The sequence below is a fragment of the Scyliorhinus canicula genome, chromosome 17, assembly GCF_902713615.1.
Source record: "Scyliorhinus canicula chromosome 17, sScyCan1.1, whole genome shotgun sequence".
NCBI lineage: Eukaryota > Metazoa > Chordata > Chondrichthyes > Carcharhiniformes > Scyliorhinidae > Scyliorhinus > Scyliorhinus canicula.
The window spans coordinates 17,003,931-17,029,050 of NC_052162.1; the positions used below are offsets into that span (position 1 = coordinate 17,003,931).

At 46.1% G+C, this 25,120-nt stretch overlaps 1 protein-coding gene across 1 annotated transcript in view; it reads right to left on the reverse strand.

The window, feature by feature from the left end:
- The window catches only part of LOC119951458 (mastermind-like protein 2), a 164,982-nt gene extending 140,274 nt beyond the window's left edge, over positions 1–24,708 (reverse strand). Inside the window, exon 1 of the mRNA XM_038774663.1 lies at positions 24,435–24,708. Within this exon, the coding sequence (XP_038630591.1) occupies positions 24,435–24,488 (54 nt within the window). The 5' untranslated portion in view covers positions 24,489–24,708. The remainder of the gene's footprint in view (positions 1–24,434) is intronic.
- Between the last annotated feature and the right edge of the window lie 412 nt (positions 24,709–25,120).

The following is a 25,120-nucleotide window of genomic DNA, read 5'->3' on the forward strand; positions in this document are numbered from 1 at the left end:
GTTGCGTCAGAGATGGGAAATAGTTAGAGATGTAATAGATGTTGAGCAAGGGGTGGGGGCGGGACAGGGAGAATGGAAGGCCTTGATTCGTTCGTTCTTGGAATGTGGGCGTCGCTGGCCGGACGAGCATTTGTTGCCCATCCCCGCGAGTCAACCACATTGCTGTGGGTCTGGAGTCACATGTAGGCCAGAGCAGTTAAGGATGACAGATTTCCTTCCCTAAAAGGGCATTAGTGAACCAGATGGGTCTTTACAACAATCGACAACGGTTTCAATGCCGTCATTAGTCTTTTTAAAATTCCAGATTTTTTATTGAATTCAAATTCCACCATCTGCCGCGGCGGGATTCTAACCCGGGCCCCCAGAGGATTACCCTGGGTCTCTGGATTACTAGCCCATCGACCCCGACTCCCTGTTGAAAGACAGGAGAGATTGAGAGACTGAAGAGCTACTCTGGCAGGGCCAAGGAAAGAGTGATGGAACAAGAAGCAAACAATGTGCCGAGAGCAGGTGTGCTGCTGCCTGGAAGCAAAAAATAATAAACAAAATGGCGGGGACAGAAATTGTTGAACTCAATGTTAAGGTCTTCAGTAGCGTCATACTGATCCCCAGCTGGCTATTTGTGGCCTGCAGACAGTTCTTTTTTTTTTTGTGAATTTAGAGTACCCAATTCATGTTTTCCAATTTAGGGGCAATTTAGCTTGTTCAATCCACCTGACCTGCACATCTTTGTTCTGTGGGGGCGAAACCCACGCAGACATGGGGAGAATGTGCAAACTCCACACGGACAGAGCCGGGATCGAACCTGGGACCTCGGTGCCGTGAGACTGCAATGCTAACCACTGAGCCACCGTGCTGCCCCGGCCTGCAGACAGTTAGCCATCCAGTGCCATTCTCCCCCCTATGCCCCCACTTCCCCCCCCCCCCCCCCCCCCCCCCCCCCCCAATCCAAACTGGCTCGGACGCCGCAACATACCGGCAAATTGACTTGCCAGCTGCCGGTGGGAAATTTTAAAATAGGGCCCAATATCCCCTAATGTGGCTCGATCTCACATTTTTGTTTTACATTGCTCCTCTGGGGTGCCTCGAGCTGTTTCTCGGTAACGGAACTATATAAGGTTTTGATGGTAAATACCGACCGGAGAGGAACCCCCCCCCCAACATCTCTTCTTGGAAAGATCACATGGTGCTATTTTGATACCCACTCAGGAAAGCAGAAGCAGCTCCAGTTCCACATTTGATCTGAAAGACAATGCAATGTGCCCTCAGCACTGCCCTGCACTGGGAGTGCCAGTCTAGAAAGAGGAGGCACTCCCGAACTCTGGAGCCGGACTCAAAACGCACAACCTTCCGACTCGTGAGCCGGCACCGCCACTGGCTGTGCCTTGGCAGTCGCCCGCAGACAACAATTAAAAGCACAAAAAGGTCTTTTCTCACCTCATGGTGGAAAGCCAAAGTTTTCAAACACAGGAGCTGGTAAAAAACAGTTTAACTTATAGCAAACAAAAGTAGCAATAATTAGTCATAAGTGCATGCATCTGTCTCAAATAGTCTTGTTATTAATCAACGCCCTATTTGAAAATCTCCCCGTCATTCAAATGTCTACAGCTTCAGAAGACACCACAAACAAAACTCGAATTTAAACATTTGCAATGACACACCAAAGAGTTAATTTACCGTAATAAATTCAAGGTGCAACTGTCAGCTTTTTTTTTGTTTGCAAAATCAATAGCAGGAGGCAGCCACCTGATTTGTCAAACAGATGTTGATATATATAATAATAATCTTTATTGTCACAAGTAGGTTTACATTAACACTGCAATGAAGTTACGGTGAAAAGCCCCTAGTCGCCACATTCCGGCACCTGTTTGGGTACACAGAGGGAGAATTCAGAATGTCTAATTCACCTAACAGCACGTCTTTTGGGGCTTGTGGGAGGAAACCGGAGCACCCGGAGGAAACCCACGCAGACACGGGGAGAACATGCAGACTCCGCACAGACAGTGACCCAAACCGGATTCGAGTCTGGGACCCTGGCCTTGTGAAGCAACAGTGCTACCCACTGTGCTACCGTGCTGCCCATGAACGCGAGGAAGAATTTGAGCCAATCATCTCAGCAGGCGGTCCAGGCAGACATTTCTGACCATCTTAATTCAGATCTCATGTGTCGTTTGTGACTCGTTAATGAACAATCAAAACAAAAACGTCCAATTCACACTTAGAAAATTAAACTGCTAAAAGGGACTGGAAGTGGCAAATGAAAAATGCAGAACATTCTTCCCCCAAACAGCCACGGCAATTGACAACTTAAATGCTGAGATTGATAGATATTTGTTAAGCAAGGGTATTAAGGGCTATGAAATAAAGGTAAGAAAATGAAGTTAAGATACAGATCAGCCACGATAGAATTGAGTAATGGAGCAAAACGACCCAAATCATGTCCCAATGTAAACCTGGACTGTGTTTCCCCCCCCCCATCTTTAATTTTTAGTCTAGGGCCACTTCTTCAGAGAGTCAGACAATTATCAGATTAAAAGGGAGTGGCCAGTCAACAGGATTGAGACAGAATAGGTGGGCATGTGTCAGGACAAGAAAATTAAGTTCCTTTGCAGAATTTCCTTAATTCGTTTCATCATTCAGGAGAGACATTAAATCTGAGGCTCCGTCTGGCTTCTTAGATGAACATTAAAAGGTCCCATGTCACGATTTTGAAGACACTTGTGCAAACCAATGTTTAATCTTCAAAGGATTTCATTAAAAAGAAACATTAACCCAAAGATGTGCAGGTTAGGTGGATTGGCCACACTAAATTGCCACTTAATTGGAGAAAAAATAAATAGGTACTCTAAATTTATATTTAACGAAAGGTGCTAACTTTTCCTGGACAATTGCACTGGCCGGTCCTGGGTCACTGTCCGTGTGGAGTTTGCACATTCTCCTCATGTCTGTGTGGGTTTCACCCCCATAACCCAAAGATGTGCAGGTTGGGTGAATTGGCCACGCTAAATTGCCCCTGAATTGGAAAAGAAAATTGGGTACTCTAAATTTAAAAATAAATAGGGGGAAGTGTCCTCTGTTCCGCTTCTTTTACCCTTGGACGCTGGAGCCAGGGACCTCCGGCGCTGCCTGAATCTCATCCGGTTTGAATCAGGAAGTCGGGCAAGACAAGCGTTTAATAAATTTACTGTTGGTAAGTCAGCACGGGGTGGTTATCTGCCGCAAATTGCCATTCCGAGGAAGTTATGGCCTATTGTTTGGTCCTTAACGTGTTGTTCTTTGTGGGATCTGACTGCATAATTTGGCTGCTGCATTTCCTACATTACAACAGTGACTACTCTTCAAAGGCACGTCAGGGGCAGCACGGTAGCATTGTGGATAGCACAACTGATTCACAGCTCCAGGGTCCCAGGTTCGATTCCAGCTTTGGTCACTGTCTGTGTGGAGTCTGCACGTTCTCCCAGTGTCTGCGTGGGTTTCCTCCCACAGTCCAAAGATGTGCAGGTTAGGTGGATTGGCCATGCTAAATTGCCCTTAGTGTCCAAAATGTCTGGGTTATGGGGGATAGGGTGGAGGTGTTGACCTTAGGTAGGGTGCTCTTTCCAAGAGCCGGTGCAGACTCGATGGGCCGAATGGCCTCTTTCTGCACTGTAAATTGTATGATTGACTGCAAAGTGTTTTGGGATGCTCTGACACTATGACAGGTGCTACATAAATGCAAGTTCTTTGTTTTCCGCCGTGGTTAACAACAAAAATGACCTCACTGGGTTTTGGAGGTTTGTGCCCCTGTTCGCTTCCGTCTATCCCCTCGGAGACACTAGTTTCAGCAAAAGCTAAAGGCAATTAGAAGCACATAAACATTATGTGCAACATGCTGTTGGCATGACATCATCTCCTCCCACCAACAGTCAGAGTTGCCGGTCTTTGAAGAAGGAACAGTGAATCACAGCCAAGTCTTTAATAAATCGGAGAGTCCTCCCCTAAGTAAATCAGGACCTGCGAGCTCATGGACAGACTCTTAATTCAAGTTCTGATGCCATACTGGGAAGTCTGTTTATGAAACTGGTCTTTTGAAAAAGCAGAAAAATATACCGGATGACGAAAATTCTTGGCCCCTCGCAATTCCTGCAGCTAAGTTTGTACCAGTTTGGAGCCTCCTACATTAACTGATAACCCAGTGTTGGAATGTAGATGTATTTGTTTGCCCTGGGATGCGGTTTCTTACACTTTGCAAGGGATCCGTCGCTCTGAGCAGCAGGGGTTTGGGGTGCGATCCCAGTTCAATTTCATTCATATTATAGAATCTACTGTGCAGAAGGAGGCCATTCGGCCCATTGAAGTCTGCACCGGCCCTTGGAAAGAGCACTGTACATACGCCCACGCCTCCACCCCATCCCGGCAATCCCACCAAACCAACTGGAAAATCATTTTTAGCAGTCAACAGGCGTGCAAGTTTCAAACATTCAGTACTGAAAAAAAAAGTCAATCTGCTCCGTTTCAACCCAGGGAATCGAAACTGGATCTGTGCACTAATCTTTGGCTTTGACCCCAACAGTGTTCAGGTACAGGTTTAAAAGACTCACATTAGAGTGTGCTAATTAGCGACACAAAGAATGAGATGTCGGGTCTTCACTTTCACCAGGTCAGAAACATCAAAACATGTTTTGATATTAAGATCGGGGGAATGTCTAGGAAAAGCTAAAGCATGCATTAATATGCCCAGATACCTTTCACAAAAGGAAGAATTTGGCTGCAAGATATCCATTCAGTCGGAGTTCCACACATTGGTTACACCATTTATTTTCTGGGAGTAGATAAACAACGTTATGGCCATTTCAGTTCCTTTACCCCACCCACATCCCCCACCCCACCCACATCCCCCACCCCACCCACATCCCCCACCCCACCCACATCCCCCCGCCCCCCACCACACACACACAGTCTCTGGGTAAACTGGTGCTCATCGTAGCTTTGCACAAGCTTCAAGTGTGTAGCTCTTGTATCATTGTCCAAGCTAATCACTTACCAACAGCAATGGTTAAAAGAACCAATTTTACACTTTACGAGTGTTACTGGTCAAGCGTCAGCTTCTGAACCAGCAGTCATCAATGCTGAGGGCACGTTTGGTAAACAGCTAGTGATTTTTGTGTGTGTGTGTGTGTGTGTGTGTTGAATGAACTCCATTAACGCTTAATCATTTTAAACCACAGGTGTCAGACCATTCATTTGGACTAATGGGTTAGCAGGAAGGCTTCAATGATAAACACTGCTGGGGACACTTCCCTCATTTAGCATCGCACGATACAGATGAAGTGCCAAGACTCATAATGCAGCAAATGGATAAAGCAGGCAGGAGTGATTGGGTGACACAGCATTTGGCATTTTAAAAGCATGGAGAAGGAAAGCAGGACTGGGGGGGAACCTTCACCACTCGTGTGTGAAACTGGGAGAAAAGTCCCACTCCTTCCTCTTTGCAGAACCTGCCTGGCTATCACTCCATTGATTTAGAAAGTAGGTGTCTGAGGACCAGCTGTTTTCCCCCCTTTCCTTTCCCAGGAGATTACTAGGCTATGGGGTGGAGTGCAGCAGTGTAGGAAGGAAGAGTTTGCCATGAAACTCCATCCATCTCGACATAGACCTGCTGGTCTTTTCCTTTCTTTTATAAATTTATAGTACCCAATTCTTTTGAGTGATTGATGGATTTATTGTCACATGTAGCGAAGTACAATGAAAAGTTTTCTTCTGTGGCCAAGGGAATGTACACAGTACACAAAAAGAATAATCAACAAAGTACATCGACAAATAAGTAATGTTACAGTGCGGAACAAGGGCCAAAAAAAGCAAATACATAAGAGCAGCATAGGGCGTCGTGAATAGTGTTCTTACAGGGAACAGAACAGTCCAAGGGAGAGTTGTTGAGGAGTCTAGTAGCTGTGGGGAAGAAGCTGTTCCTATGTCTGGATGTGGGGTCTTCAGACTTCTGTACCTTCTGCCTGATGGAAGGGTCTGGAAGAAGGCAAAGCCTGGGTGGGAGGGGTCTCTGATAATGCTGTCTGCCTTCCTGAGGCAGCGGGAGGTGTAGACAGAATCAATGTGGGGGTGGCAAGCTGTGTGATGTGTTGGGCTAAGTTCAGCACATTCTGCAGTTTCTTGCAATCTTGGATCGAGCAGTTGCCATACCAGGCTCTGATACAGCCGGATAGGATGCTCTCTATCGCACATCTTTGGGAGTTTGTGAGAGTCGATGCCAAATTCCTTTAGCTTTCTTGGGCTTTCTTGACTGTTGCATCAAGGTGAGTGGACCAGGACAGACTGTTGGTGATAGTGACCCCCAAGAACTTAAAGTTATCGATCATCTCCACTTCGGAGTCATTTATGTACATGGTGGCGTGTGCTGCACTGCGCTTCCTGAAGTCGAAGATCAGTTCCTTGGTTTTGAAGACATTTAGAGAGAGGTTGTTTTCAGTACACCCTTTTCCCAATTAAGGGGCAATTTAGCGTGGCCAATCCTCCTAGCCTGCACATCTTTGGGTTGTGGGGGTGAAACCCACACAGACACAGGGAGAATGTGCAAACTCCACACGGACAGTGACCCAGGGCCGACCGAACCCGGGTCCTCAGCGCCGTGAGGCAGCAATGTTGGTGTTTTCCTGCCCATCGACTTTGTATATTCTGTCTTTCAGTGTGATGAGTGGGCCATTCACTGTCCCAAATTACCACACCAGGTGCTGAAGGCGAGAACGTGGACCATAGTTTTGAAGTTCGGGAGAAATGCAAGCTAAAACAAAATGCTATGGAAATGAGCCTTAATGGAGAATATTGAAAGTATGTCTTACACTGGAGTGTTTACATTATCAAATAGGGGTCTCCAAACCCAACAGCTGTTTTTTAAAAAAAAATACAAGTCCGCATTACTGCTGCAGGAACAAAACAAAAGCCAGATTTTGCAGTGGAAGCAAAATGTGAGCACCAGTCCTTCTATATTCCCAGTGAAACACATTCCAGTTGGAATGCAGCTTAGCAGAGGAGGAAAATTCTCAGGGCCACTCAAAAAGTACTGGTAAAGGAAGGAGAGAGACAGGGACAAGTCAGATACTAAGCTGTTTCTTGTATCCTATCCGGGGTATATAAAAAGTCAAAGCTATTTAACTATAGATCTCTTTCACCCAAGAAAGCCTCAGTACTACAGTACAAGTGAATCAATATTACAACAACTGCATTTGTGCTGGAGTACATTACCATGACCTTCAATCTACAACGTGATAACACTTCAGCCATGGCAATAATATGAATCTTCTGCCCAAGTTTCATTCTGAAACGGCAGCACTTAGAAAGGATTTTATTCACAGAGTGACATTCAAACCACTGACATCCAGGCATAAAGTATCTACAGAAAAACTGTCACATACAATCATAATTCTCTTGATTACATGATAACAGTACTTGTCTTTTTTGCTTTTGGTTTTAAAACGTAGTTGCTGTTGTAGTATATACCTGATCATTCCAAGTCTTTTTTTGCACTATTTATTCGATCATTTGAAAGAATCAATGTAAACGCAGCATTAGAATTTTAGTGCAAAATGTGAACTGAATCGAATCATTTGAAATGAGCATTGCTGAATAAAGAATCAATGGGATTTTGTACATTCTGCTCTTCATCAAGCTCAGCAGAGCGCTCAGATTTTCCGTAGACTTTAGTGCAGAAGGAGGCCATTCGGCCCATCGGGTCTGCATCGATCCTCTGAAAAAGGACCTCACCCAGGCCCACTCCCCAGCCCCATCCCCAGAATCTAACCTGTACTTCCCTGGATAACCAGGGCAATTTAGCATAGCCTAACCTGCACATCTTTGGACTGTGGGAGGAAACCGGAGCACCCGGAGGAAACCCACGCAGACACTGGGAGAACGTGCAGACTCCACACAGACAGACACCCAAGGCAGGAATTGAACCCGGGTCCCTAGCGCTGTGAGACAGCACGGTGCCACTGGGATTATAATGCCAAAGATAGCTAAAGTTTAGTTCACTCTCTCCCCCACAGGAACTGAGACCCTCACCTTATAGCATTGAGCATTTATTTCGTAACACTGCTGGGATTTTTAAATCTGTTTTGTGACATTAACATTGTAAATAAACAGATGTCATTCCAACCACAGGAGATAACCTAATTTGATACACTTCCAATATACGTAATGGGAGATGCAGAAAAATTGTGTTGTGGTAAACTTCAGTTTTTTTCTCAAACTGACAAGATTTGGAGCACCCTGCCAAGACGGGGCAGGGCTCACAGCCAACTCAGAACTTGAATTACCACAGACCTCAGACAGTGGTCGCATTTTCACCTTGAGTGTGAAGGTTGTGGGTTCAAGTCCCACACTAGAGGGGTTGGAGCACATCATCTCGGCTGGCACTCCATTGAGGTTCTATGGGCATGCAGCATTCTTCTGAGGTACTGTGTAGATGTGATGTCAGACAGGTGGTCCCACATGTCCTCCCTCAGCACTTAAAAGTCAGTCACATTGCAATTTGTGGGATCTTGCCGAGCACAGATTGGCTGTCAACGTGACACGCAAAGAGGATACCTAAACTCAAAATAGTTGTGGCGCATTTTGGGCATCCTAAAAGGTGCAATATTAATATAAATTCAATTGTTGTCACCTGTTAGCAGAAACGGGTGCAGTTTTTCCTGTTGTGAACACATGTAAAAACAGATTTATCTAATAAATGTATCTGGTGAAGCCAACACCATTAATTGGTCTTCACAGACGTGACTGCTGGGCCAGGAATATGGTTCATAAATGAAGACTTTGACTTGCAGCATCTCAGTACTGGATTACCCTGGGGGTGCTGTGGAAGAGTAGACTGCAGTCTATACAAGCACATCCCCTGAATAGGTTGGACATTAGGAAGTGTATATTTGAGCTAAATGATGGGGGTGGGGAGGGTTATCTCATTGGAAATGCCAACCCTCAGTGATACTTCAGTGAGAGAGAGAGAGAGAGATGACAGACAGGCTTACATTTATATCCAACTTTCGCAACTTTAGAACATCCCAAAACGCAAGGTGTAATTTTGGAAGAATAGCAACCAATTTGCACACATCTCATTGGTACTTGTGGGTCCTTGCTAGGTGGCTGGATAATACCTTCAGTGCTCTGCTAGTTGATGGATATTGGCCACAAAGTGGGCAAAAACACCCCTATTCATTGGCAAACAGTTGAGGGCATTTTAAAAAAAAACATGTACCCGAGAGGTGCCCTGACAATTGTATCCAAGTGACAATGATCGGGTCACTAAAAGCAGCAACAGAACACAGTGTATTCCTCTACTTAGCAAATGATATATTGTTTGAAACTGAACTTATGAGACAGATATCTATTTTCCAATTAAATTCACTACCCAGCCCCCCCCCAAAAAAAAATGACTGGGCATCGCAGGGAGAAAAGACAATGAGCCGAGTGTGAAACAGGGCATTTAAAAATGGGCTGGTTACTGAAAGCTGCTGGATGGGGGAAACAAAGGCACTTTTATGGCAGCCACTACATCAGAGAGAAGTGAAGCAGAGAAAACAATAACAGCGTTCAGCTTTGTTTCAGTTTACAAAGAGAGCACAGTTTGTGCAAACCTGGCTTCAAGACAGAATCCCAGTTTTGTCAGACACATACACACACACACACACACACACACACATTCAAAATCTGAATCCCTGGTAGGCCCAGCTAAGTATATAAAATTAAGAGCTGACAAATAAAACAATATTTCCAAGTCCTCCCTTTAGAGAGCACCTGCTATACTTAAATTAACCTTTGTTTTTAAATAAAGGATCTATGAAAGGCAGACGCTAATGAATCTCGCCCATGTACCAAGCTATATTTATTGCAAAACCGATTCATTGGCAGGATTATAGATCCGTTTCTGTTGACCTGGCCTGGCTGTAACTGGCAAACCGGTTCTCTCTCTCTCTCCATAACGTGTAATCAAATAAAAATGGGGATGCTGCTCAAATAATTTCCTGAATCTAGAGATGCCAGACGGTAAAATTCTAAATCAAAGGCTGGCTCAGCATCTGGTCTTTTAACAAAGGGTCCACGTGTGGAGACATATTTTGCTCACGTGAAACAAACACGGTCACACTGATCATAACTGGATCATGTTGCACTCTGCCGAGTTTATTAAAACATCACATTGCCATGCCAATTCCCTTCACTGATAAAAGTGTTCCCTACAGGACCAAAATGGCAAGAGAAACTGTCGAGGCCTTTGGATGAGAAGGAGCTCGCTCATTCTCCATAGGTCTAATGCTGCCACTCGGCTAAGCAGTGACCAGTTCAGTTTGACTGAAGGAGACATGTCCCAGTTTTGAATAGTTCTAAAGCAGTCAGGAGGCCAACACATTAGCCTGTCAGCAGCCTAACAAACTATGAAATACAGAGGTCACAGTAAAGTACTAGGTAATATGAAAGGGGACAAAAGTAGCTTCCACAAAGGCTTCAGACAGCAGAATGGAAGTTAGAAGTTAACCAAATGCTTGAAATTCCACAAGCTTGCTAAATTAATTCCACCACCCTCCCCCAGATTTGCCAAACCATTCGCCTAATTAACAAAAGGAATCAATGCAAATCTCATTGATGGGTGGAGGGCCCAAGGCAGCAACACAAATTTGTCTTAATTGTTTTTCATGCAAATTTGCCAAATTGTTACAAGCCTTGGTAGGGCCAGCTTCTGTCAACGCCACACCTCCTTCGCAACAAAAGCCATTGATCAGATCTGCCTGATATTTCCCACACTTCAATCAGCGTTCCAGTACTGAAACTCCATTTACATTTCAAAATGAGCAGCTTTTGCCACACATTCCAACTGCACAAATGATCTTAACAATGATCTTGTGCATGTGCCAAAGCATGTCGTAACTTTAGTCACTTGAATGAAAACACATATACGTTACAGTGTTAAAATGCTGCGGTGCTTGAAGCTTAATATCATCTAAATGAATTGGCCTTTGTTCTGGATTGATTTCCATGTTTGAGGATAGAACCCAGGATAATTCCACACGAGCACTTCAGCCCGATTTTACAGACGCGAGTAGGAGACACAAACTACTCACAACCCTGAAATTCAGAGGCATTACTATCGGGATAATTGAGCGATAGTGATAGAAATCCAGCAACTAAATCACCTTTGCTGTCTTTTTCCCCACTGTATGCAATCGTTCATCAGCATAACATTTCCAAGGAGCTGTGCTTAAGGTAGTGTAAAGCAACAGCCCAATCCTATTTTCTGATTGTTTATTTCCACACAATGCACTCTTGCAGCCTGCGGGGACAAGACTGAAGTAGGTCAGCACAGTCTGTAATCTGCACGAAAAGATCCCATTAGACAGCCTTCTGGGGAAAAGGCAGAAACTGACAGTGTAACTGACACATAACAAACAGCCGTAAGTTGTCTTCCGCACATTTTTTTGTTAAATATGCAGCCTCCTAAAATGTAGCGAGCCCATCCTCCTCCCATCTATCGTCCCCTTAATCAGCAATCCTGTGTCCTTTTTTTAACTGCCATTAGCCAAGGCAGCTAAACACCATCCCTACATTTTAAATTCGCTCCATTTTAAACACCAGAGGATCTTGCTGAACGTGTTTAGAGTAAGCCCACCAAGGCTAGCCCCTTGCCTGCTCCTTCCTTATTGTTTCGCTCGAATCCTTCACTGGCCAGTTTAAACCTTGAACGATTTATGGCAGATGTGATACTTGTTAGCCGAACAGAAGGGCACGGATAACACAAATCCTTCAGGACTTGGGAGTTCCTTTATCAGGTGGGAAGGCCACCCAGCTGTTCCCTGCAACTCCTTCCCTATAACATTCCCTACTTCAGCCATGTTAATTGTGGGGGGGGGGGGGGCGTTTATCTGCCTCCAAATTGCAGAATAAGATCACCAGATACAATTAACATGCCCAGATCTGTGCATGTTCTGATGAAGATGATTAGGGTGGGGGCTTCTCATTGTTGAGGGTCGCCTAAAGCTCCGCCTCCTCCACATGGCAGGCAATTCACCATCCCCTCCGCCTCTCTCTAAGGAAAAATGGAATGTGATTTCTTTGTTCAATTTAATTTGTAAAATGGGATTTTTTTTGACAGTGAAAGCGAATCTGGCAGAGAAAGCTGAAGCAAGGGACTTGCCGATTCTTGGAGCTAACCCCATGATGGGGTTTAACTCCGAACCACAAATCAGCCAGTGTCACCCATTTGGTGGGGGTGGGGGTGGGTTTACACGAGTTTGCTGCTTGTAACCTGCTTGCAAATTGCTTCAAATAAATTGACCTTTAAAAAGATTTAGCAGATTATCCGCATCCTTGACATCTGATCTCTTTGTACCCATTTCTAACTTGGATGGAGGTTTGGCAGAATGTAATTTAAAACTCACTGCCTTGGAGGATCCCCTCACTATTTTTGTGTTTCGAGATCAAGGTCGGTTTTGAGAAAAAAAACAACCAATGCTGAAATAATGGACTCCAGGAGAGGGAAGCCATGGTTCGGGTTCAGGAACTGTATCAGCACATTTTAAATGCTTTGACGTTTTTTCCCTTACAAGTATTAAGTTTCGATTTGAATTTGGAAATCCAGTCATTAAAACGAGTGAGATACACAAAAGTACGTTTATTACAACATTTAAACGTTCTTTTCCCCCCTCTCTGTGTGCCAGACTGGGGCCGCCTCTGACAGTAAAGTGGGAGGAAACTCCAGAGATACTATCGGGACATATCAGGCAGCAGTAATGGCCTTTTTTTTTGCAGCTGAAGAAACAAACAATGTGGATTGGCAATTTGGATTTATTGGAACCTCATGTTGCTCCCGCTGCTGTAGTCCTGTTAGCTAAAAGACATGGAACAAGTGACTGTTAGCTTGCTGTACACCAACTCCCAAAATTGTTAGGTTTGATTTTAGTATCCAAAGACTTTTTTTCTTTCGGTCACAAACATGAGTGAAGTCGACAAATGAAAAACTTGTGTTGGGCAGATTTTCATTAAGCCAATTTTTCCCTTTAACTGGAATCAGACGGCCATGAATAATCCACAAATCAACTGGAACAGGTGAATTTTCAATTTCGACATATACACTTTTGCAAAGCTTTTTCTGTGACATTGTCAGGCAGGAAGAGAGTGGGGGGAGAAACACGTTTAAACTGGTCAGAAATTACAGCGCGCCAACAATCTTTGCTACTTCCCAACCATGGACTCTGTGGAAATTCGAGAACTTTCATCAAAATAGTCCCAGCTGTTCTGTATGCCCCCCCCCCCCCTTTTAAATGCATATTGTTAACTGATTAAACTCCAGTCACACACACACACAAAAAAATCCGCGAAAGCACAAGATTCAAAAATAGTCCGCCCCCAAGTCTTAGCGACAAGTTCAGCAGGGAAACTTAATTTCTGACCGTTGATTGCTTTTCCTTCTGCAGACAACACAGCCAGCAATCTTGCCGGGGAGACTTGCTTTGCATTAGGCAATGATGCAGGTACAGATGAAATTGTACTTGACACAGTTGCTGCATTTCTTCTGTCAATATCTTACACCATGAACTGTAGGCGCAACCCAGCACAACACACACCTTTTTACTGCTATTCTGACCACCACAGACACAAGCAGGGAGGCCCAGGAAAAGGCAAATTAGTTGGCTGTTTTCTCCCACAAACAGCAGTCGAAGCTACAACCGTTTTTAATTTTAAATCTGAGATATAGATGTTTGTGAAGCAAAGATATTAAGGACCAATGCCACCAATCAGGCATGATCTCATTGAAAGGCTCGAGGGGCTGAATGGCCTGCTGTGTGAGCTGATTAATTCCAGCTTCTTGGGATGTTGTTTTAGTCAACAGGCCTGGCTGGACAGGGGTTTTCTTAGTTGCTTCAAGGAAGCGGGGCGGGGGGAGAAAGCAAATATTTATTTTCGTTATAAATTTAGAGTACCCAATTATTTTTTTTTCCAATTCAGGGGAAATTTAGTGCGGCCAATCCACCTAACCTACACATGGAATCATAGAATTTACAGTGCAGAAGGAGGCCATTCAGCCCATCGAGTTTGCACCGGCCCTTAGAAAGTGCACCCTACTTAAGGCCACACCTCCACCCTAACCCCATAACCCCAACTACCCTTTTTGGACGCTAAGGGCAAGTTAGCATGACCAATCCATCTAACAAGAACATAGAACAGTACAGCACAGAACAGGCCCTTCGGCCCTCGATGTTGTGCCGAGCAATGATCACCCTACTCAAACCCATGTATCCACACTATACCCGTAACCCAACAACCCCACCCCCCTTAACCTTACTTTTAAGGACACTACGGGCAATTTAGCATGGCCAATCCACCTAACCCGCACATCTTTGGACTGTGGGAGGAAACCGGAGCACCCGGAGGAAACCCACGCACACACGGGGAGGACGTGCAGACTCCGCACAGACAGTGACCCAGCCGGGAACCGAACCTGGGACCCTGGAGCTGTGAAGCATTTATGCTAACCACCAAGCTACCGTGCTGCCACATCTTTGGACTGTGGGAGGAAATCGGAGCACCCGGAGGAAACCCACGCAGACATGGGGAGAATATGCAAACTCCACATGGACAGTGACCCAGGACCGGGATTTGAACCCAGGTCCTCAGCGCGCAGTCCCAGTGCTAACCATTGGGCCACGTGTCACCCTTGGTGGGTGGGGGTGGGGGGCGGGGAGGGTGTGGAAGCAAAGATGTTCCGACCAAGGATCTAGCACCTCCAGATGTTGATCTGGATTTATGTCAGATGTGGACAGACCTGCTGGGGGAGGCTCACAAGAATGATCCCTGGAATGAAGATCGTGTTGTGTGAAGAACGTTTGTGGACTCTGGGTCTGCACTCATTGAAGTTTAGAAGGATGAGGGGGGGATCTTATTAAAACTTACAAGATATGGCTAGGCCTGGATAGAGTGGATGTGATGAGGATCTTTCCACTTGTAGGAAAAACTAGAACAAGAGGACACAGCCTCAGACTGAAGGGACGATCCTATAAAACTGAGATGAGGAGGAATTTCTTCAGCCAGAGGGTGGTGAATCTGTGGAAACCTTTGCCACAGAAGGCTGTGGAGGCCAAATCACTGAGTGTCTTTAAGACAGAGATAGATAAGTTCTTGATTAATAAGGGGTTCTGGGGTTATGGGGAGAAGGCAGTAAAATTGGAATGAGAAAAATATCAGCCATGATTGAATGGGGGGGATGGGGGGGGGGGGGGGGGGAGCAGCGCTGCGACACAGTAATTAGCATTGCTGCCTCATGGCTGTGGTCCCAGGTTTGATCCCGGCTCTGGGTCACTGTCCATGTGCAGTTTGCACAATCTCCAGTGTTTGAGTGTTTTGCCCCCACAACCCCAAAATGTGCAGGATAGGTGGATTGGCCACGCTAAATTGCCCCTTAATTGGAAAAAAAGAATTGGGTACTCCTAATTTTAAAACAAAATGATTGAATGGTGGAGCAGACTCGATGGGCCGAGTGGCCTAATTCTGCTCCAATATTCCCCAATACTTCTGAAGGTACAGAAAGGTGATTTGAAGTCGGCGCGGGTAGCTGTATCTTCCATCCAGGACAAAGAAAATCTGATCTTAACCTTTGGCATGGGTACATCTTTGCAATGTGACATCTCCTGTTAGTTAATCAGCAAAATTCCACGAGCCGTTCTCGACTAATTATCTTGAAGGAAAACTGGTGCTCTGAACACCAGTGCGTGTAGCTGTAATTCAATTAGCAGACTGTTAATAGAGATATGGCACCAGTAATAGGTTAAGGATAAGTATAGTAAGTGTTTGACCTAGAAATATGTGTGATCGGGAGTGCGTATCCAAATTTTAAAAATAAACAACAATCACCCGGAATACTCTGATTTTCCTTTTCATTTAAAAAAAAAGACAACTTTATAAAGGACATTTATTGGAACTGCGTTCCTCTGTTAGGAATGGTAGAAAAAAAACGGACTTTTAAAAATGACCAACAATGTGATTTAATGCTTACATGCTGACAATTCTTGATTGTTTTAACCATTAACTTGCCTCGATGTCATTTCAGGAAATTGACTTATTGCGGGTTTTCTTTAAAAATGTACTTTTCAGATTGCTTTTGCACATTTTTTAATCAAGGGAAATTATTTTTAAAAAAATCATTTTTGACGGGATTCCTGAATCGGGATCAATGTTGCCGCCTTGCCCATTGCCCTGTGGGTTCCATCACTCGAGTAACTCGGTGCTATCGTTTTAAAAAGGTACAAATGGCCATAATGGGTGGGAATAAGCAGCAAAAAAAGGGGGGGGGGGGGGGGGCAGTTCGAAATCAGCGACCGAGCACACTGCGGAATGCCAAACGGGAGCCAGAGTTAAATCTGAACAATTTCAGAAGTTAATGCACCTTCTCTTGCAAAACATCATCGACCTCGAGTGACACAAGGAGTGAACGACTGGGTCAAAGGGAGGGAGGCGGGGTGCAGAATGTTTGCAAATTCAATTTTCCGGGCTGGGGAAGACAGAAATAACCTTCAAGACCCGTGTCGATGTGTCTTGCCCTTAACGCGATTGACTTAAAGCTGGTGTTCTGAAGTCAGAAGCATCAAACACGAGCGCGGTGCCTGGCAAAATGCATTAGTCTGCGATTTAAAATAAACAGCCCGCACTTGAGCGGTGCTACCAAGGTTACCTTTGAGTGACAGACAGACTGGTTTATTATGGCGATCCATAGTAACCAGTCCCTCTACATCGATCATTTCTCTTCCCAGCCAGTGACATATGGCTTTGTCTGCACGCCCTCCCTGCATTGTATCTCTCCCTGGAAACACCTATCCTTTCTGCTTAGATCAAGCTATCTTATAATTACACCCATCAAACACGATTATTCATTCAAAATTAAAGAATAACCGTTTAACTTAAATGGTAATGGTTAAACAAGACAAATGGGCGACTATTATTATTTCTATGTCTGATACATTTCAGTCCTCTTCCCCCACCCACCCCCACTTTACATCCCTCCCCCCCTCCCTCAAAGCCTGATGAACATTTGTCGAAGCTGCCTGCAGGCGTTCAGAAGTACACAAAGGCTCTGATCTGGATCCGGGCGCACATTTGACGAGATGAGGATGACTAGAGTGACGTTTGGTGTCAGCAACAAAATCGCAAGGATACTGGGCTGATTTAAGTGGGCAGCCTGTGGAGATTTGGTGTAGATACTGTCAGTAAAGGGAGCTAACCCCCAAGAGTTCAATCGGATGACTCTTTTAGGAAGTGCGGAGGGTTTTGGTCAAGGCTGGTCTGACCGGTACAGGCTTGGAGGGCCCAAGGGCCTGTTGCTGTGCTGTATTGTCATTTGAAGGTACAAGGCACAGAAAGAGACCATTCGGTGCACCTGGGTCATACTGGTGATTATGAAATGGGAGCAGGAGGAGTCCATTCACCCCATCGCTCCGCCATTCAGTGAGATCCTCTTTTACTTCACCATTTTCCTGCACTATCTGCATATCCTTGATATTTTCAACATGAAAAAATTGATCGATCTCTGTCTTGAACATACTTTCGCAAAGATTCACCATCCTCCAAGTGAAGCAATTCCTCTTCTCGGGTCTAAATTACCTGCCCCATTATCTTGAGAGCTTTCCCAACAAAGTCCAGTCCAAGGAGGTGCAGGGGGCTGAGGTAGGGCGTTCTTTCACAGGGTCGATGCAGACTCGTTGGGCCGTAGAGCCTCCTTCTGCATTGTAGGGATTCTGTGGTTCTAGACCCCCACCTGGCCCCCAACCTGTCCAGCCCTGTGACTTGGGTTTTTTTAAATTTAGAGTACCCAAATCATTTTTCCAATTAAGGGACAATTTAGCGTGGCCGATCCACCTAGCCTGCACATCTTTGGGTTGTGGGGGCAAAACCCACAAAGACACGGGGAGAATGTGCAAACTCCACACACAGTGACCCAGAGCTGGGATCGAACCTGGGACCTCAGCGCCGCAGCAGTGCTAACCCACTGCGCCACCGTGCTGCACTGTGAGATGTTTGAATGAGATTACCTCGCAAAGAATAAAAGTCAGGAATGCATGATGGCACAGTGGTTAGCACTGTGGCCTCACGGCACCAAGGTCCCAGGTTCGATCCCAGCTCTGGATCACTGTCTGTGTGGAGTTTGCACATTCTCCCCGTGTCTGCGTGGGTTTCGCCCCCACAACCCAAACATTTGTAAACTCGGTGGATTGGCCACAATAAAGTGTCCCTTCATTGGAAAAAATTAATTGGGTATTCTAAATTTAAAAAAAAGAATAAAAGTCCAGTCCTTACCTCACACAAAACTCTCCGCCCCACTTTTTTTATTTAATCCCATCAATAGATTCTTCTACTACCCCACCACCACATATGCTTACCTGGCTTCCATTTAAATGCATCAATGAAACTTGCTTCCATGTTTCAGGGAGTTCCTCATTCTAAGGATGAGTTCCCCACGAATGTCTCACTGGATTGATTGGTGACTGATATTCATGCCTCTCGTTGTGGTCTGCACAAAGATGGTAGAGGATGTGGTGGAAATCAGAACAGGCTGCCAATGTCTCATTTGAATGTTGGCTTTGCCTTCATTGGGCTGGTTTAGCTCACTGGGCTAAATCGCTGGCTTTGAAAGCAGACCAAGCAGGCCAGCAGCACGGTTCAATTCCCCGTACCAGCCTCCCCGGACAGGCGCCGGAATGTGGCAACTAGGAGCTTTTCACAGTAACTTAATTGAAGACTACTCGTGACAATAAGCGATTTTCATTTCATTTTCATTGTAAAGGGAAGGAAGGGCCAATTGAAATGAATATGGCCCAACATCCCCACAACGATCAACACAAACCAAACTCGACCATTCTCACTCTGCCCCTGTGTAACTATAGCCCTGGGGGAAATCCCTACACAAGTCATGCTTCACTCTTGATATGGTCTCGTCTGAATCACTTTTACTGCTGACAAATTTTTCTTATCACCATATTCAGCATGTTTCTGAGTATCAGTTTGAAAGTTCAGCAGTTGCACATGCTGATGGGAGCGGACACGTTACTGATTCAATTTACAGAAAAACAAATGACTTCCATAGAACTACAAACAAGTGCATGGCATTAACAGCAGCCCTGGAATCTCTAATACGTGGCGATGCATATGAAATACCTTGGACCTTGCGACTAATATCCCTTTTTGTACAAGTCTCACCTAATTTGGTTTCTACACCAGCTACATTTAATCTCAGCCATTCTTCAAGTGGCAACTTAGTCCCAAGGCAGAACCTTAGACAGGTGGCATCGCCTTGCTGTTGTCAGACGCCTACATGGGTACAGGAGGAAATATTTTGTACGTAGTTTGGGTAATACAAAAAGAAACACACCAACAGCCAAGAGTCACAGATTCATGACTCTCAACTACGCCGTTCCAGGCATGTAGACATTCCAACTGAAACATGTTTTCCCCCCAAATGACCTGTTCTTTAATTAAAGCACCAAGTGATGGTGGGAATGGGTCCATTCAGTGTCACGTGTCCTATAAAGCTCTTTATTTTACACATTAGGTTGTAACCAAAGATTTGTCTTTATGTGACGCCTTCCACGTCCTCCTGATGTGCCAACGTGTTTAACGGATCATCAGCTACTTACTTCCCAAGTGTCCATACAAGTTAGAAATGTAGGAAAGACGGCAGACGGATCTGCACACATCCAAATGGTGCCAGAAACCACAGAGTAATAATGAGCAGACGATGATTTCAGTGTCATTGTTTTGGGATACCAGGAGGAAACTCCTAGGATTTTCTTTCAAACGGTGCTCTGGGATTGGACAGTGCAGCGCTGGAGTGTCAGTCTGGAGCGACACTGGAGCCCACAACTTCCTCACTCAGGTGAGAGCTACCAGCTGGGTTAGGGGCCTTACATCGAGAGATGCAACTAATAGACACTCACACCCAGAACAAACAAAGTGCACAGTGTTCACAACGTGTGTCACTGTGGTGGCGACTGTAGTTTTAGTGAATTGCAAATATCCCTGGAGGCCAATTTCAGTGATGCGAGAGCATCCTGTCGGAGCTCTGACAATCAACCTATTTACTTGCTGCCTGCCTCTGTGTGTGCGTCTTTGGGAGGGGGGGGGGGGTGCATTTATATAGCGCCTTTTAATATGCCGCTGTGTTGCACAAGAGCGTATCAGCCCCACCCCCCCCCCCCCAGGAAAATGCTTCAAGAGGCGGAATAAAAGTCAAGCAAGCAGTGACAACCGGGTGTGGAGTGTCCCTGTGCATTTAATACAGAACAGACAGGAGTTTAGCGCCAGGGCCTTTCTGACACCGAATCCAGGCGGGGCAGGAGCAGCTCACTGGATCACCCAGCACACCAATCACTGGATCACCCAGCACACCAATCACTGGATCACCCAGCACACTGGATCATCCAGCACACCAATCACTGGATCGCCCAGATCACCAATCACTGAATTACCCAGCACACCGGATCACCCAGCACACCGATCACTGGATCACCGAGCACACCACTCACTGGATCACTCAGATCACTGGATCACCGAGCACACCAAATCATCCAGCACACTGGGTCACCCAGATCACCAATCACGGAATCACCCAGCACACTGGATCAGCCAGATCACTGGATCACCCAGCACACCGACCATTGGATCACCCAGATCACTGAGCACACCGATCACTGGATCACCCAGATCACTGGATCACCCAGCACACCAATAACTGAATTACCCAGCACACTGGATCACCCAGTACACCGATCACTGGTTCACCCAGCACACTGGATCACCCAGCACACCAATCACTGGATAACCCAGATCACTGGATCACCCAGCTCACCAATCACTGAATTACCCAGCACACTGGATCATCCAAAACACCAATCACTGGATCACCCAGCACACTGGATCACCCAGCTCACCAATCACTGAATTACCCAGCACACTGGATCACCCAGCACACCGATCACTAGATCACCCAGCACACTGGATCTCCAGATCACCCAGCACACCGGATCACTCAGCTCACCAATCACTTAATTACCCAAAACACCAATCACTGGATCACCCAGATGATTGGATCACCCAGATCACTGGATCACCCAGCACACCAATCACTAGATCACCCAGCACACCAATCTGGAGCACCCAGCACACCAATCACTGGATCACCCAGCACACTGGATCACCCGCACACCAATCTCTGGATCACCCAGATCACTTGATCACCCAAAACAGCAATCACTGAATTACCCAGCACACTGAATCACCCAGTACACCAATCTCTGGATCACCCAGCACACCAATCACTGGATCACCTAGCACATTGGATCACCGCACACCAATCTCTGGATCACCCAGCACACCAATCACTAGATCACCCAGTACACCAATCCCTGGATCACCCAGCACATCAATCACTGGATCACCCAGCACAACGATAGCTTCCCTAACTACACAGACGGCACACGTTCCAGCTTCTGTGTAAAACACTATAAACCCGTTGCTGAAACTTCCCCAGCTACTTTCCTCTGGTTGGGGGGGGGGGGGGGGGGGTCACAATCAGCACTGGCCCACGCGACAGGGTAGAATCAGTTAAAATCGTGGTTGCTATTTTGTCCATAACAAAAAAAACAGCGTCCGTTGATATGGGAGCCAAGAGCGAGAATCTACTGCAATAGGGGGAAATCAAGAAGTGATACAAACAAGGGGAAATATTGACAGTGCAAAACAGTCTATTTGTTGACTTCAGCTAAGCAACAATGGAGACAGACTTCCGCCTCATGCCTTTGGAAGATCAGTGACGTTTTCAACCCACACAGCTCTGCCTCGCACGTCAGCAGGGAAACATTACATTTTTTTTTTAAAAGCAAAAAGTCATGCTTCCTAAATTGGAGTTGTGTTGGGTCCACCGTGACTACCCCCGCACATTTCCAAGAGGCAGTTCCATCCACCCGACAACGTGCAGCGAGCAACCCACCCACCCCAGCAGCTTCTGGGGACTTGGGGATGTGCCTCCCCTTGGCAGACAGCAGCTGCCCGCCCTGCCAGGTTCAAGGCCGCCTCGCCTCCTCTGCCCATCGGCTCCCATATGCTGCAGTTCGCGGGAGGCCACCCGCTTCGCTTACACCACTGCCATGCAACAAGAGAGAGTGAAAGGGAGGGCGAGAGCGACTCATCCTTTCCGCCCTCTCTCTATAAATATAAAACCATAACAATCCCCCCTTCCCTCCCTCCCTCCCTCTTCCTGCCGTCTTTGATTGGCCTGCCTACATTTCACAACACTCCAGATGCCTTGTTCTCTCTCTCTTTCTCTCTCTGGCCCATTGGCGTAATGCAAAAGCCTGCTTACTTTAAAATATATATATATACAACCGGCGTCGATATCCCGGGACAGTAAAAGGGATGATTCTGTGAAACACCAACACATCCAGTGTGCAGTAGCCCTGATGTACTTGTCAATTTCAGCGCAGTTTCACGGCGCTTTACATCTCAGGGCGGTTTAAAATGTATATATAAATCAGCTTACAAAGGATTACAATCCCTATTTTGTTTTTTAAAAGTGGCATTCGTCCCTTCCACAAATCACACACACACACACATAACCCAGCGCAGTGTTTTACTGCCATGAATCAGAGGTGTCCTCAGACACTGCCTCGGTTTCCTATTGGGTTTGGGGGGGGGTTCTTTCAGGTTTGAGTTGATATTCCGCGTGGTTTTCTGAGAGGCAGTGGTTAAATGTTGGTAAATGTGACGTTCATTCAAGGGCATCGCCTCATCGACGGAAACGGTTAAAAAGAGATAAAAGACCCATCGTCACATGGTCGAATGAATAAGTAAAAGTGATCAGTTGTCCAACTTCAATCTGACTCAATATCTCCCCCCCCCCCCCCCCCCCCCCTCTCTCTCTCTCTCCCACCAGTGTGCAGTCCGTTTACAAACTTAATTACCATAAACTCGGCCCTCACTGACACCATTAGCCCCGCCACCAGCCGCTTACAGATGCTTTCTCTTCCAGGGTAACAAGGAGGCGATTTGTGGGTCGCCTTCTGTCCCCAATCCACAAAGTTTCTGAGTATGTTTAATACGATCCCACTCACCCCCTCCCACACACTCCCTTCTCTGGTTTAAAAAAAAAATCACCGCAAATGTCACAATTAAGGTCTAACCAGTTGTAAACAGAGACACTGTCCCCCTTTTTAAAAAAAAAACATCTGCAACAATTATTTTTCTTGTGCGGAAATTATTTGCATTAGGGAAAATCAAACTGAAGTTAATCCCGTGTTAACCTTGGGCAATGATCCCTCAGAACTATCAGCCACCTCGTCGCGATCTAACTTCACACCCAAAGATTATTTGATCATATTTAAACAGCAAGAACATCGCTTTCTAAAAAAGAAAATCCACATTGCACAACAATAAACAGCGACGACGCCGCTGCAAATACACAACAAATAGACAACCCTCCCTAGGACTGTGATTCAAAATCAATTCAAATACTTCATTCCTTTAAAAAAACACACACAGACACATTTAAATCCTTTTCCTGGCCCGGCTGTCCCAGGTAACCTCCCCGTCTCAGGCAAGTGATGACACCCCACTGATAACGAGAGACAAAGAGGGGGTTGTTACCGGCTCCTTACAAACTCGTCCACATTTTTTAAAAAAAGAAGAAACATCCCTGGCAAATACACATCCAACGAACAAGCAGTTGCCAATTACCAGCCACAGGAGTGAGAGACAGAGAGAGAGAGAGAGCAACTCAAAAACAATGTTTACAGAAGAGAGTTTATTGCTAGTTTCAAAAATAAAAATACACTTTAATCCCTGTGCAGTCAATCCTAATCCGGGATAAATCAAGCTTCAACCCCCCCCCCCCCCCCTCTTCCTCCCTTCTGCCTTGGATCGGAAACTGCTAACAGATTATTCATTACAGTGATAAATGCAAAGTGCTAGACGTCGCGATGGACAATAGACAAAAACAGGAAATGTGTATATATATATATATACACACACACACATCTTTCGCAATATTGATGGGAATGTCACTGATGCGAGTGCCCCCCTCGGGGGGTGGGGGGGGGGCTGATGCCGACCCAAACCTATGGGGATTTCGCTGCCTTTCTTTTTAAATCGTCGCGATTTACGAAAGACAAACTGCCCCTCTTTCTGAATTCATTCTGGTTCTTCACGCCAGAGCGCAGCTTTTAAACCAGGGTTTTTTTTTTGTTAGCCTAAGCCATTAGTCTTCGGAGATCTCCAACTAAGACCTGCTAAAGATCAAGCTTCTCTCTCTCTCTCTCTCTCTCATTCTCTTTATCTTTGGGTCGACCTGGCCAGTAGGACAGCCCGTGCGGGATTTAATTGCTCTAAATGTATGAAGAAGGCAAGTTGGGATTGTTACGTACCGAGATGTGCTGCTCCATGCGAGGGGCTTCGATGCGCTGGGAGACGAGCAGCATCTTGCACTGCCTCGCCCAGGCTTAACATCCACTTTGGAGAAGACCAATATTTCTGCTGCCCTCCGCAAGTCTCAAGGCAAGTTCATCCCACGGCTGGTTGTGCTGAGCGAGTAGCTGCTGATAATTCTCTCTCTCTGTCTCTCTCTCTCTCTCCCTGAACGGTGGCGAGTACATTAGCCAGCAGCCCCCAGCTTCCTGGGCAGGCGGGCGGAGCCCAGCGCGCAGAGCTCACACTCCATAGGGCAGCTGCTGACAAGGGGGATGGATGTTGGCCAGCGAGCTGGGCCGTCCCACCTCCCCCACCGCGAGCATTCTGGGCATCGTAGTTCTCGCTTGGCGGCGGCGAGAGAGAGAGTGGCTGAGTGAATCGCGCGGAATCGCTGCAGAACCCCCCCCCTCACAACTTTCTTGGACACTAAGGGGTGATTTTAGTATGGCCAATCCCCCTAACCTGGGCAGCACGGTAGCACAGTTGCTTAACAGCTCCATGGTCCCAGGTTCGATTCCCCGCTGGGTCACTGTCTGTGCGGAGTCTGCACCGCACGTTCTCTCCGTGTCTGTGTGGGTTTCCTCCGGGTGCTCCGGTTTCCTCCCACAGTCCAAAGATGTGCAGGTTAGGTGGATTGGCCATG